The sequence below is a fragment of the Cryptomeria japonica genome, chromosome 5, assembly GCF_030272615.1.
Source record: "Cryptomeria japonica chromosome 5, Sugi_1.0, whole genome shotgun sequence".
Classification (NCBI taxonomy): Eukaryota; Viridiplantae; Streptophyta; class Pinopsida; order Cupressales; family Cupressaceae; genus Cryptomeria; species Cryptomeria japonica.
This window is the reverse complement of record NC_081409.1, coordinates 709,891,355-709,906,145: the sequence shown is the minus strand read 5'-3', so window position 1 is coordinate 709,906,145 and position 14,791 is coordinate 709,891,355. Positions and strand designations below refer to the sequence as shown.

At 36.3% G+C, this 14,791-nt stretch overlaps 1 protein-coding gene across 1 annotated transcript; it reads left to right on the top strand.

Annotated features, from left to right (window-relative positions):
* Positions 1-758: 758 nt before the first annotated feature.
* LOC131042231 (autophagy-related protein 11) lies at positions 759-14,571 on the top strand. The gene is made up of 7 exons (XM_057975561.2): positions 759-977; positions 1,129-1,278; positions 1,846-2,878; positions 3,849-5,571; positions 7,557-7,780; positions 8,326-8,542; positions 14,050-14,571. Exons 3-7 carry the CDS (start codon positions 1,929-1,931, stop codon positions 14,416-14,418), a joined length of 3,483 nt encoding a protein of 1,160 aa, XP_057831544.1. The 5' UTR covers positions 759-977; positions 1,129-1,278; positions 1,846-1,928; the 3' UTR covers positions 14,419-14,571.
* The last annotated feature ends 220 nt before the right edge of the window (positions 14,572-14,791 follow it).

Sequence of the window (14,791 nt, the reverse complement as noted above, 5' to 3'; positions counted from 1 at the left end):
CACACTCCGTGATCCATCATGAGGATGCAAGAGAGTTCAAGAAGATGTAAGATGACAAATCACAAAGTGTAATCCGAAACATTGATGATAATTTTTTTTCAACACAATCAAATCCATAAATTGTTAGCAATGATCTTATCAAATTTACTGTAAACTTGAACAATATATTATTGATTATTAGACTCAATACTAAAAACTTAAAACTACCCATTTATCAAATTTACAAAAAAACTCAAAATCAACCTTTTCCTTAAAACACTTTCTTCACCTTGTTCCCCACAACTAAAAATTTGCTATGAGCTTTCTTCACCTAAATATGGAAGTCAAAAATATCTATTTTACTCTAAACTTGAACCCTTACAATTCGTTCTATACCAATATAAAACACTCAAGAATATCTATTCCAAATCATTTCTAAAAATAAAAGTAATACCTTATTTTGGCAAGTATTCTCCCCATTTGATCAAAAGCCAACTTTGACAACTCCTCTTCCACTCAAAAAATATCTGATAAGTCGGCTTAGAGCTAACCTTAAAGCATAGCCGTATAGAGGGCCCCGCGCACATTCAACGGTTGGGAGCAGCCGACATATTACATTCAACCATACGCTGCCAGCTGGCATCCAAAGAGACGATTACGCCACTGGAAAGTTCCAAACGATTTCCTGGAAGAGTGAAAATACGGTAAAAATGATTTTTTCCTGAAAAAATAGTCAAAATAATATGTATATATATATATATATATATATGCGCGCGTGTTACGACAAAGGAAGAAATTTCCCTGCGAAGAATCAAATCTGATAGCTTTGAGAAATTATCATCCGGAGTCCTGATACCATACAACTTATCATTGCGAGTAATCTGTGTTTAATTTGCTGTAATAATTATTGTACAGTGGAAAGTTGAAGCATAAATTTTGGCGCAGGGAGAACATTTGTTCGTGAAAACGGGAGGTGGAAAACAATTGCAAATAGCCAGGTTTAACTTTTAGCTTTTGGAAGTTAATTAGGGTTTGCAAATAGCTTGGAATTAAGCCTTTTTTTTTAACCTTATGTTTTTGGTTTTGGTGAGGGTTTGGAATATACAAGGCAGGGGTTTGAAGCTACTGTGGCTGATTTTGGTGTTGTAGGGCTTAATGGATTGATTGCAGTTGCGGATTTGATATGGCCGTGATTTTATATGTGTAGCGTGCGTAAGCAGCAAATGTTTGGAAAATATGGATTGGTCTGTGGATTCATAAATACAAGGGAAGCGGCGGCCGGATTATTTCTTTGTTAAGGTTAGGGTTTGAAATTTTGGAATTGATTGGAAAGATAGGATTTGGATTCAGTGTTTTGTGCTTAAAAAAACATGGTTGGAGAGTTTCATCTGTTTCAGTTCTGTATTGAGGCCTTGGGGTCTCAATTTGTGGACCTCTAGGCTTCCGTGAGCTGGGGATTTCAGGGCTAAGAATTTGGCTAGGGTAGCCCGTAGTTGTGAAAGATAAAAAGAATTTCTTGTTGTTTTGGTTCTATGGAAATGGTCGATTGTTTGGATTTCTGAAATTAAGAAATGTGGAATGTTTCGGTTGGGTGTTTTTGATAAGAATTTTAACATTTCAATTAAAATTTCGCGAGGGTTTTGATTTCTTTAATTAGACGTTTGGGTTTCTCTGTTTTCTTTTTCTTTCTTTTCATTTGGCCGAAACATCTGTTTGTTATTCAATATTGTGTAGAGGGCCGAGGGCTGCAATTTCTTTAAGTATTTTTACGGTGTGTTTCAGTGGTTTAGCAATTTGGATGGTGCAATTTTCTAGTATATTTGGGTAGAGGGAATTGTTATGTAATCAGTTTCGTAACCCTTGCAGGACATTTTATTCCCATTTTTTGGATTGGTGGGAAAATCGCCGTTCTCAAATTGTCTGCCTGTATACAATTTATTCGTGCCGAAATGAGCTCATCTGTTGTTTCTGAGGATTTTGTGCCTGGGAGGATGCTTTTGGTCCATGTGGCCGAAAATGGGCAAAGCATTGGGGTTGAGTGCGACGGTGCGACCTCTGTGGATGATCTACAGCAGCGTTTGGCATCTGTAACGGGAGTGAATGTTAATGAGCAGCTTCTGATATGTGGGGACAAGGGATTGGAGCCTCAGAGATCACTGGCTTCTTACAAGCTGCCCTGTGATGGGCATGATGTTTTTCTTTACAACCGAACTCGACTTATGGCTGACAGTCCTCCACCTCCTAAGGAAGTTATTGAATTGCCAGAGATTCCTATGGTTCCTACCCCATCATCTGCCCAAAGTCCCCATCGCTTGGATGATGCAGCAGATCCGGCCTCGAGAGCACTGGCCCAGTATGAGAGGCAATTCAAGTGCCATTTTCAGAAGGGTCACCATATCTACATTGCAAGTCAAGCGAGATTTGAATTGTCAAGGCGATTGGTCCAGGAGCAACAAGTTCAGGGAAGGGCTTTTGAGACTGGAAGGGCTAATATGGAGCTCTCTTGCAAGATGTTCAATCAGTTATATATGGACTTCATGAAGCAATTTGATCACCAGCAGAGGTATCACATGGATCTTGTGACAAATTTTCAGAAGACCCTAAGCAGATTGCAAACTTGCAAGCTTCATCCAAAACTTCAAACACAAAGGTATAAATGCCTTTTAGACTTTGTACGACAAGAAGACATATCACGAAAGACTTTGGAGGCATGCCATTTGTCCCACAAGCAGTTCCAAGAAAAAGTGTCACAGCTCAAGCCGATATATTCTGACCTACAGCGTAAGGTTCAAGATCTGCTTCGTGCCCAACCTTCAATTGATGTGCGACGTGAAGAAAACATGGTCAGACAACATGAGCGACACTTTAAGGAGCAAGCAAGCATATTAGATACTTTACGGTATGCAATTCTAATCTATTTCTTGAAAATAGGTCTTCTATTGCTAAATCAGGACATATTAAGTTAGATGTTACACAAGGGGATTATATCTTTGTCTCTCTCTCATTTATATGTACATGTATCCACATTGCATGGCATGCCTCCAAGGCCGATTTGCATAGTGTGCAGGCAAACTAGATATTCTGCATTCACGTTGCATATTATGCCCCCAAGGCCGATTTGCCACATGGTCAGTTCAATTTTCATTATTTTTTGTAAAAATGCTTTTTCTGTTAGTGTTCGGTCTTCACAAGTGACCTATTGATGCATCAGTATTTATGTCCTCAAATTTGCTTTTCTTTTTTGTTCCAGTTTAAGTGTTAGTGAATTAACAGTATAGTGCCAGAAGGTTATATATTAACTTATTTGAATGCAGTATTAATGCCATGTTAGAGCCTAACATTGCTTTTTAATTGTAGAAAACAACAGAGCCTGGATGAAGTAAATAGCACATATCCTAATTTAAAAGAACCAATATCTTGAAAATTTTAGTGAAGTTATCTCTTGTTATCCATACACATTGCATCCAAGTTAAAGATAAATATCTATGAGTATATTACGTTGCATACTGTATTGTTGATCTCCTTACTTTTTAATCTAATTCCTGCACTATCTTTCCCTATCGTTAGTTAAGAAGAAATGTGCCAACATTTTGCTATTTGGATTTCCATACTGTTGATATGTTCTGTTGCAACGCCTTTTCCAATTTCACGTTTATCTAAATTTACTGATAATCTCCACCTGCCACTTCATTGTGTGTACTTCATTTTCATTAGGCTATTTTGGATTTCCATACTATTGATATGTTCTGTTGCAATGCCTTTTCCCATTTCATGGCTCTCTTATTTTACTGATAACCTCCACCTGCCACTTCGTTGTGTGTACTTCATTTTCATTAGTTTCTAAGCTATTAGTGTTTTTATTTTTGCAGAAAAGATGTAAAGACTGTAAAGAAGCACGTGGATAATTGCTTCACTAGCCAATTATCTGCTTCTTCACTCAGACCTCATGATGCAGTCTCTGCACTGGGTCCTATGTATGATGCTCATGATAAGAACTACTTGCCAAGAATGGAAGCATGCAGCTATGAAATAAACAAACTGTTCGAGTTTTGCAAAGATAAGAAACACGAGATGAGTGTGTGGGTTCACACTCATATGCAAAGGGTGGCATCTCTTCAGTCTAGTATTCGTAATATACGATTTGAGTTGTCAGCATTTAAGGAAGCTATGCGTCATCAAGATGATATATTTGCTAAGCTGAAATCTATTCGCAAAATTGGTCCTTCATATAGGGCTTGCCTTGCAGAAGTGGTTAGGAGAAAGGCTTCTATGAAACTATACATGGGGCAAGCAGGCCAGCTAGCTGAAAAACTGGCTAGTAGGAGAGAATCTGAGGTACAAAGGCGGATGGAGTTTTTAAAGTTACAGAGTGATTACATCCCTCAGGATGTCTTAGAAGCTCTGGGGTTATTTGATGTCCCTAGACAGTGTGTTGTTAATATTGAGCCATCCGACACCAGCTTACTTGACATTGATGTTGCAGATCTCGAGCGCTACGCTCCAGAATCCTTAGTGGGATTGCTGACCAAGGGCGATTCAAATGCACAAGGAAAAGGCTCATTTGCCTCATTTAGCAGCAGCTATCATTCTGGTAATGATGAGGAAAGTTATGTAAATACTGGTAAGCAATATGAAGCTGGGATGATGGATGATGATTATGATGATGATTGTATTCTTGGTACAACTGAAATAGAGGTTGAAAATGCATGGTTGAAAGCCGAACTTGCTTCAGCTGTAGCATTTATCTCTTCTTTTGCGCCTGATATTTACTTTGATGCAGTAGATGAGAGTAGCATAGAAGGGCTCTTACAGAAGGCAGCACAGGAAACATCAAAAGCATTGAATTTAAAGGATGAGTATGTGAAACATGTTGAGAATGATTTGAAGGTGAAGCAGCTGCAATGTGTAAAATATGAAGAAAGAATTCAAGAACTTGAGCAAAGGCTCTCAGATCAGTTCATACATCTAAGTAAACTGACAGAGAGGAAAGATGGTATGGAATGTGCTGTATCCAGTGTCCCAGCATCAAAAGCTGATGACTGTAAGTCAGAAACGTCAGTGATAAGTAGGGATGAAATGGCACAAAATCCATCAGTTTTACCTGAACCTATGGATGAGGGGTTTTGCTCCTCTGTTAATATGAGCTCTTCAAAATATGAGCATCACTCAGGTGAGTTACGCGAGAATGGTGATGAAAATATGGCTGATTTTCTTGGGACAATGCTTCCAGAAGCAATATCTGCAGTTAAAACACCCTCGGGTAACTCTGCCTTGGAATTTTCCAAAGAGGAGTTGCAGGCTGATGGCAGAGATAAAACTCAGAAGGTGGGAAGTGCAGCACAATTGGGAGTGATTTCAGAAAGTAATGATGCGAGTCATGCTACAGATCAAGCATTTTCTGAATTTAGGTTTGAGGGAGAAAGTAATTCTCCATCTGAACAGAAAGACCTTATAGTGGAGTTGCAGAATGCATTGTCAGAGAAAACAAAGCATTGTGCTGCAATTGAAACAAAGTTGGACACAGTCCTGGAGGATTTTGCCTCTGTCAGGAGGGAGTTAGAAGTCAGTTTAAAACTCTTAGACGAATCTCAGGTGATGACTTCTTTCACTCATAAATCTTGAAAAAAATGTGAATAGGATTATGCACTTACTCTATTATTAAATGTAAATCAATGCAATTACCAAGATGTCTTCTAATTCTTCATGAATTCACTTCTGTTTTTTCTAATTTCTTTCATTGCTCATTTACTTTCTGGTTTTTGGCAACTGCATCACAGTGGGCTTAAACAAAATAGTTCTTGAACCCAAACAATTAAGTTGGCCAGAATTCCAGTTCTTGCTTTGTCTCCCTTAATGTATATCTCTTAATAAACGTCTGGTCTTATACAGTTTTATCAAGCCTGCATATATGAAATAGCAAAGGTGTACTAATGTCATATAAATTGCACCAGCGGCCTTTAATTTTAGTGTGTACTTCTTAGGTGGTGCCTGTGCATTCATTGTTGAATTGAATGCACTTGGTTGTCCCAGGCTCCAGCTTGGTGAGGAGAAGCAACAACAGGAACATCCAGCTTTGAGGCATTGCCCCATAAACAATGTTTTTTTGTCTGCCCATGACTGTCAACTGCATCACCTGAAGTGTATAAATGACAGTGCGGTCGACTGTTGGGTGCCATATTTAAACATAGAACGCCCACATTCATTGACAGTAATCAGCTTGTAACTGGAAACTGAGGCCTATTAACAAGAAATTGGCGCTAGCCTCCAGCAATAAATTCATCAGTTGGAATGTTGACAAATAATAATAAGAAAAATGTGTCTCCACTGCGTCATCTTTCTTTACAGGCCAAAGTACAAGTAAAAATTGGCACAACTTCAAGCTCAAGCATTTCCTTGCATCAGCAAATTTAACCAGTATTGGCGGAAAGACACCTTTAAATGTGATTTAAACTGATATTGGAAATAAGTTGAACAATTCACACTTTCATGTTTTTTGCTGTTTATATTAAAACCCCATTTTTGGAGATTGTCAAATTGTTGATCTATTTTTGTTCTCTCTAACTTACATTGATCCTAAATTTAAAAATCGATATATAGGAAGGTCTGCATGCTTTGGGATATTTGTTTTGTTGTAAATCTATGCTGTTTTTGCGTGTTGTTCTTCCGTGGAAGTATTTCATATTTTATTTGGTCTCATGCATTGCATTCTTTTTCAAGTTCTTGTATGTAGGATGATGATAGAACCTTTAGCATATTAACTAAATAAGAGAAGAGTACAAAATCATAATTGTTCAACAACCAAGTAAATAACATGTCATATAGATAGCACTCTTTATGTCATAAAATGTAACATTCATAATTACATTGGAAAGCATGTCATCATAAAATCTTAACGTTACAACATATTTATATCACAATTCTTCATTTTATAATGGAAGGGAATGTGCTGTTTATAGATGCACAATAGCATTCCTTGTTTTCAGCCATTTCAAGCTATTTTTTTGTGTAGGGACTTCTGTGCTGACTTGCAAGTGCCTTGTGCATTTTGGCCTCCTTTTACTGTTTTCAAAACCTGCGTGTTAGTGGTTACGGATGTTATGTTTCATCTTGTCATTTGTTTTCATTCTTGTTCTTGTTTTATTCCATTTATGCATTTTCTTCACACCTTGCTCTTCGCTGTAGTTATGTTGGTATTTTTGTGCTAGCAGGGCTTTCTTGTTGAAAATTAGGGTGATCCTAGGCATTACTGCATTTGGAATTGAAATTTCTCGAGGTTGGATTTTTTACAATGAAAAGGGTTTTATGTCGATTTATTCAGAGTGGAAATCTCTTTATGTCAATGCATGCTCAATGGAACTGGTTTCTTTGGCCACAATAGTATCACAGCTTCTGTTGCAAAATGAAAATCCATAATCTTTTTTATAGTGACAATTGTATTATGTGATGTTTGGTTTACAATCATGACATTAATGTAAAGTATTTATTTTCTTACTACTCTGGAGCTTGTATGCTTGTGCTTTGTGTCATCCCTCCTTGAAATTTCTGATGCTTGTGTATGGTCTTTTCCGTATAAGCAGATGAATTGTGCTCATTTGGAAAATCTCTTACATGAAGCTAGAGAAGAAGCACAAACAAACTTATGTGCAGCAGATCGTAAAGCTGCAGAGTATAATTCACTTCGTGCATCAAGTGTTAAGTTGCGGGCCTTGTTAGAAAGACTGCGGAGCTGTGTTGCTGCTACAGGTGGAGCTGGACCAGGATTTGCAGAGTCCCTGCGTTCTTTGGCACTGTCACTTGGGAGGTAATTATTGATGCACATGTTTATGAACAATGTACATTGTATTTGCCAGCCCCTATATCTCTTCTCTAGGAAAAATATTGTTGAAATATGGCCATAATTTTTTTTAGACATGATGAAAGGCAACAGTAATAAATACAGACTATTACTTTCACATTATTAATTAGCAGGGATGAGGTTTTTATGATTGGGTAATTAAGTTTTTCTCATTATGCTGGGTTAGAATGGGTTTAGCAATGAAAGTTATTATGAAGGGATATTTGGTTTGGTGACTTTCCAAAATCATAAAACTTTTTTGTCTTAGGGTTCTTTCAAGTCTTTATTAATATCTGGCAAAAATTAACTGTTGCTAAGACCCCCTTATCTTCCACAGTACATGAAAATTAGAAAACAGCTTCTGGAATGACCTATGAAGGAATTTTTTTAATCCATTCACAGGTCATTCTGGAAGCAACTCTCTACCACTATTGTTTCTGTTATTTTCATTTTTAATGAAATGGAAATAGACGCTGGATATCCAACTTGAATTTTTGATCTGAATGTAACAGTTCTACTGTCAGTGAAAGTGGAGATGATGGCTGTGCTGAATTTCGAACTTGCATCAGAGCTTTAGCAGAAAAGGTAGGGTTCCTTGCTCAACAGCGTGCAGATCTTATGGAAAGATTATCAAGGGCTGAAGCTTCACAGAATCATTTATCAAGAGAGTTGGAGAGTAAAATGGAGCTAGTCAAGAGTTTATATGCTAAGCGTACGATGGATAAGCAGGCAAGTATTCTGAATTGTGCAATCTTTATCATGCTTTTTGATAGTGTTGGTATTGCTTCTTGGTTAATTTAATAATTTATTACTAAGAAAGACAATTATGAATTATATATGCTTATTGATATGTATTGGCTTTATAAAATGATCCTCTCATTATTTTTTTTGTTTTTATTATCTTATTTTTCACTGTTTTTCAATTTTGTTTTTCTAATCCCACTGAATCTTGATATTGTCTATATCTTTTGTTTTGGCTAAAGATACCAGAGTTATGGGATCCTAGATGCAAAAGGTTTGATAATCTTTGCATGAAGGCAATAGAAATAATAAGAATCGAAGTATCAATAAAGTTAGAAAATGGTCATTAAATTTAATGAACTCTTTGAATAAATCTAGATTAATACTGGACATAGGACTGTTACCCTAATTACCTAGATTATCTAGATTTTCATCACCAGACTGCTTATATGCCATATACCATAGACCAAAAAATACTAGAATTCCTGGAGATAACACCTCAAAATACCAGACAGCAGATAACATAATGCCAACTCAGAACTCCACCAAGGAACCCAAACAAAACACCTGCGGTAGAACAGGGAGAAGGCATCCATAATAAAGAAGGCTTGTGGCAACAAAAAGCATGTTTCCTCAGCATAATGAAAAGAACTGTTATAATCATAAGGTTAGGCACCAAAAATCTGACTAATCAAGGGGGCTTCTCATATAGGATAATCTTTCAATCCTTCCCAATCATCCTTTCTGCACTGATTAATGATGTGAATGGATTAGGATCAATGCCTTTATTGGCAAGCATGACCTCTTCTGTATTCTGTTCTTTGAAGCAGTGGGTGAAGGAAATCGAATTGATCTACAAGCAACTATTGCCGATTCCAAAAAATCATGCAACTTTCCAGTTTGGGCAGCTTTCTTTAAGAACTTTTTTAACCAGCTTGGAGACCACTTCAACGAACAAATTTAGTACATTTTCAAATTGGCAAAGGAGAGATCCGCAATCACTGTTTCCCACTCCATTTCATTGTTTGCCTTCCGACTCGAAAGAAGAGAACTACTTTAAATCAGAGCTATTGGCATATTGATTGGCATATGGAGATGGGTTATTGGCATAACTGATGAGATGATGAGATGAGAAGATGACCGGTAAAGATGATATGTTCAAGTATATGATGTCTTGGCAGAGATTGTTGGCTTGATGATTGTGTTAAGTTGTTTGATGACTTTGTTTGTGTTGTCATTGATGGCAACCATGCTGGTTTAGTCATCTAAGTCATCTAGACCTACTGGTATAACCTAACCGGTGGTGGAACTAGTGTAACTGGTTGACTGCAAGGTTAACAAGTTAGCAAGAACAGTGCGATGATCAGGAGACCAGTATGGCTGATTGGTGAAGAGTTAGGCGTTGTGGTTTGGAAAATTTGTTTGTGATACTGGTATGAGTTTGTGATTGGAACCACATCAACAAATTTGGCATATTGAGTGAGTTATGATGGACTATCATAAACTCTGTGAAGAAGAATCTATATCAGTGACAGATCTTTGACCGGTAATGATTTATGGTTTGGCGATGAATCTTATCATGTTCATAACATAGTGATGATGTGTCAGAATCCATGTGAAATGATAAGAAGTTGTTTGAGCATGTACAAGGATTATATTTCTTGGGAAACAAAAAAGTGCTTAGCATAGTGTGATAAGAGTTTGATTCTTTATCAAATCGATGTGCGGTGATCATTCAATGGTGTAAATTGTATTGAAATTTGTTGTTGTAATGATTTGTAATGTATTTTGGCGGATTGTTTTGCCGCACTTGATGTAAATTCAATGTATTTTGAATGTGGTTAGGGTTTTGTAACCGATCTAGTTGAGAAGTGTATTTAGGTCTAGTTTGAGAAAAGATTTTGTGGTTTTCAAAAGAAGAGTGTGAAGCAGATTAGAGCTGAAAATGATCTGTACTAGCAAGCAAGGAAGTGCCGAGACCGGATCATTTACCTGTTGTTTCCTAATAGTTGCAGCAGATTGAAATCCCCTAATATTCCTTGAGATTGATTTCTCTTGGTGTCTTTAACATAGATCTATTTAAAATATCTCATGCTAGTTTGTAAGAAAAAAGGAATGCAGATTACTGGTATGTAGTATAGCTTCATATGGATAATGCAAGTGATCTGACAACCACCAAGGGCTAGTTGAGAAGTTTCAAATGCCTACTGATGCAACCAATCTGGGGGAAAATCCGAAAACCAACTCTCAGGTGTCAGAGGCTGGTCGGGCCTTGTATCTAAAGAACCTATTAGTTGCTACATCTGATGGAACAGTTGATCAACTGTCTGCTATCCTGAAGCTGGTGGAGGAGGGCAGATCTATTGCAGGATACTTGCTACATCTGATGGAACAGTTGATCAACTGTCTGCTATCCTGAAGCTGGTGGATAATTAAAACATTGTAGCCTTCACTGTATAGATCTTGCCATTTTCATGCGATTCCTTTTTTCAGTGTTCAAAATTCAATACCATAGTCATGAAATGATGTACAACTAGTTCACAACATGGGCCCTTGAATTTAAATTACCTAGTTAGAACACTTTTCAAACTGGAGCAGACATACAAAATTTACATGTATCAATTTACATCTGATGGATCAAGTGATCAACCGTCTGCTATCCTGAAGCTGGTGGATAATTAAAACATTGTAGTGTTCGCTGTACAGAACTTGCCATTTTCATGCTATTCATTTGTTCAGTATTCAAATTTTTTTACCATATTTGTGAAATGATATACAACTAGTTCATAACATGGGCTCTTGAAGTTGGAGCACTTTTCAAACTGGAGCAGAGACACAAAATTTTATAAGTCTCCCTAACATGCCAAATATGTGTAATTTCCTAACTTTTATATGAAAGATAATTAAATTTTTCTAACACAACCCATCCACGACTTAGTCCAAAATTCAGGGTCACTCATTTACAAAATTCACAAGTCTCCTCTAACATGCCAAATATGTGTAATTTCCTAACTTTTATATGAAAGATAATTAAATTTTTCTAACACAACCCGTCCATGACTTAGTCCAAAACTCAGGGTCACTCATTTTAAGACAACATGCATGATGGTTGTTTGAACTTAACTTTCCTGTTGACTTGTAAACTTCAGGTGGAATATACATTATCTTTTTTTATCCAGAACAAACTAGGTGCAAACTTCTCCATTCTTTGTTCAGTGAATATTTGCTTTAGAAGTTATGATAAGTTGAAATTCACATTGAAACTGATAAATAAGCGGAAAACGATGCCATATTTGATAGTGGAACTTCTGTTTTGAGTTGGTTTCAAAGAGTTTTTCGAGCATTAAGTTAGAGTTTGAGAGACGTTTTTGAAAATGTCCTAGGAACTGGCAGTTCCATTGGGACCAAACTTCTTCATTTTGGATCATATATCATGTTTATGCATTGCTTAATGATTGTTAAATGCTTCCTTTGCAGCCAATGTTGTAGCTTTCCAATGTAATTTATCCACTACTATATATTTGTGCTGTTATTGGTTTTCATTTAAAATACTACATAGGGAAGCTACAAAATTGGTTTTCATTTAAAAACAGTTTTGAGAGATAATCTTAGATCTTTCTAGTGAGGACCCTTGGGTCATCCATCCAAATATAAGGTTATTTATGAAGCATTGGCACATGAGATTCAAACGTATCACAGCTCCATTTTGGCTCTGGCTGTATTCACTACTTAGTGAGCTTTGGACTATTTAACTCTTTCATGTTCAAAAATCATTGCCGAGTTTTGTTTGCGTTTATTTGCTTGTAAAGCTTGACATATGATTTGATATAGATATATTGATTGAGTTGACTCTCTTATAGGTAGCATAAATTAGTTATGATATGGTCCCTTGCATTAATGCAACATATTTATACAGGGAGGATTATATGTATACCGAGTCAACTTTTGGAAATGGAGCCTTGAATTATATGAGGATATTATTCAAGCTAAAGTTGGAGTAGGCTTTTGCAAAGATTAATCTCTAGGGTTGGTAGTTTGGAATGGGTCCATCTGATTGATTTTGTGTGTATATTTTTTAGATGTATAGTTTCTGTGAATATGGTACTTTGATGATGAGAGCACTTAGTTCTCCGGGAATTCAGAAAGGTCAGAGGAAGATGGGATTCTATAGTACAAGAAGGAACATGCGGGCAAAGCAAAATGGAAGTTGTAGATTTAAGAAAGAATTCCTAATTTCCAAGAAGGATGACATAGAAATGCAAATGCAAACAATCATGAGGAGATCTAGGTTGTGAAAAAGCAACTGCATAGATAGAGGGAATGAACAAAAAAACCATTGAGCACGTCTTGGAAGCTCAAATGAGAAGAAATCTGAATTACCTGAGTTCAGTGTAAAGAGGAGGAACAAATGGTTGACAACAATGTAATTAAAGGTCTAATACAGGTTAAAAGGAAGAAAGAGGCAATATAAGAATTGAAAATAATAGCACAATAATGCAATCTGCTAGTGAAAAGAAATCTTCTGCTTAAGGGCAAGGCAAGTAAGGGTGAGGTTCATGCTAGTTAAAATACAGAAGACTAGCAATAACAAATAGATCCTTTTCTCTATTGAAATAAATGCTTAAAAAGGCGGAAAATGCAAATCTCATTAATATAGATCAGAATATTTGGGGAATGCAAACAGTGTAATTTTTGTGCATTATTGAGTTATTTTGAGAAGCAAGCATGTGAATAGCTCATAGACATTAAAAAAGTTTTGCATGCAGAGTTTAAAAAACCTATGAAAATATCAAAAAGGCAATTATGCATATGTTGTGATGCAAAAAGTGAAAGAAAAAAACCATGCGTGCTTTTAGTTTAATCTACTATGTAAATGGTTTGTATTGCAAAAAGCAAAAAGAAAACTTGCATGCATACCTTTGATGTAAACTGTTTAAAATTTTGTTTCTAAATTTTTAATCAAGGGGGTTGTTGTGTGCCTAGCAAGTATTGAAATTTGGAACATGTTACATTTCTCATGGTGCAGTTGTGGAACTTGATCTCTCTTTCCCTGGATATTTAATTCACCTTTTATCAAAAGAGTTGCAGAAGCATGTTCTTAGAAATTGTTTCAAAGTTGCAGGATTTAGAGTTATCCGAGTGTTGTTGGGTTTCTAGGAAACTGTATCATAATTGAGATTATCTAATGTTAATGAGGATAGCACTCATTCTATATCTTGACTAATTATCTGGAAAAATTATCTTGAAGACAAGGATTTTACATTCAGGCTATGTTATTGGATTTTGCATCTTGTACTTGCAAACTAGAATTCCTTATATCGTCTGTCATTTCATTTCACTCTTATATGCGATCCTTGTTTGCTGTTCTCATAATTTTATAATCTTTTGGTCAGGTATATATGAACTTTGGACTTTTAAATTGTGTTTTGCTAGTCACCATGTTTAGTTGATTTGTCTATATTAATGTGTTGGTTTTATATGATTTGAAAATTTAGGTGAGCAAGGAAAAGATATCTTTTACCCGCTTTGAAGTCCATGAGCTTGCAGCATTTGTACCCAATTCAGCTGGACATTATGAAGCAATCAACCGCAATTGCAGGAATTACTATTTATCAGAGGAATCCATTGCCCTTTTTATCGATAACATTCCTAATGGACGACACTATATTATTGGACAGATTGTGCACATTCAAAAGAATGTTGCCAGGCATCCAGGAAATGGCAGAGATTTGGTAGCATCTTCAGGCTCCAGTACCAGCAGCTTTAAGTCTCGATACAATCCTTACGGGCTTCCTATTGGCACTGAGTACTTTGTAGTTACTGTGGCCATGGTTCCCGATCTCATTCGTTCAGCACATGCTTGAAAGTTCCCAGTATTGCAAGGAAATTATGCACATGCCTTTTATTTTTGTACAGTTATTGAAATACCATTTCTTAATTTGTATAGATCATCTTGTATGATTGTATTATATCTGTAATTAACAATATGATTAAAGAAATTATCCATTTTATTCTTATACTCGTGTTTTATAACACTTTTGGGAATGGTAAAACTCTTTTTAAAATTAATTTTTTTTTCTATTAACTAGGACATAATTTTCTTAAAGGATCTGGTATTCACAACTATCGTTTGGCAAAATTCTGCAGTATATGTTTTTTCCTTTTATATCCGTAGATTAGTTCAGAAATAGAATGAAAAATACCAAATTCTGTAATAAAGAGTTTGTGCCATGCCTT

What these genes read in the sequence shown, in the direction of transcription:
- LOC131042231 (XM_057975561.2), top strand. Translation starts at nt 1,929, where the DNA reads ATGAGCTCATCTGTTGTTTCTGAGGATTTTGTGCCTGGGAGGATGCTT. An exon ending in AGCATATTAGATACTTTACG is followed by an intron (nt 2,879 to 3,848) that starts GTATGCAATTCT and finishes TTATTTTTGCAG; the next exon opens with AAAAGATGTAAAGACTGTAA. An exon ending in AGCGTACGATGGATAAGCAG is followed by an intron (nt 8,543 to 14,049) that starts GCAAGTATTCTG and finishes TTGAAAATTTAG; the next exon opens with GTGAGCAAGGAAAAGATATC.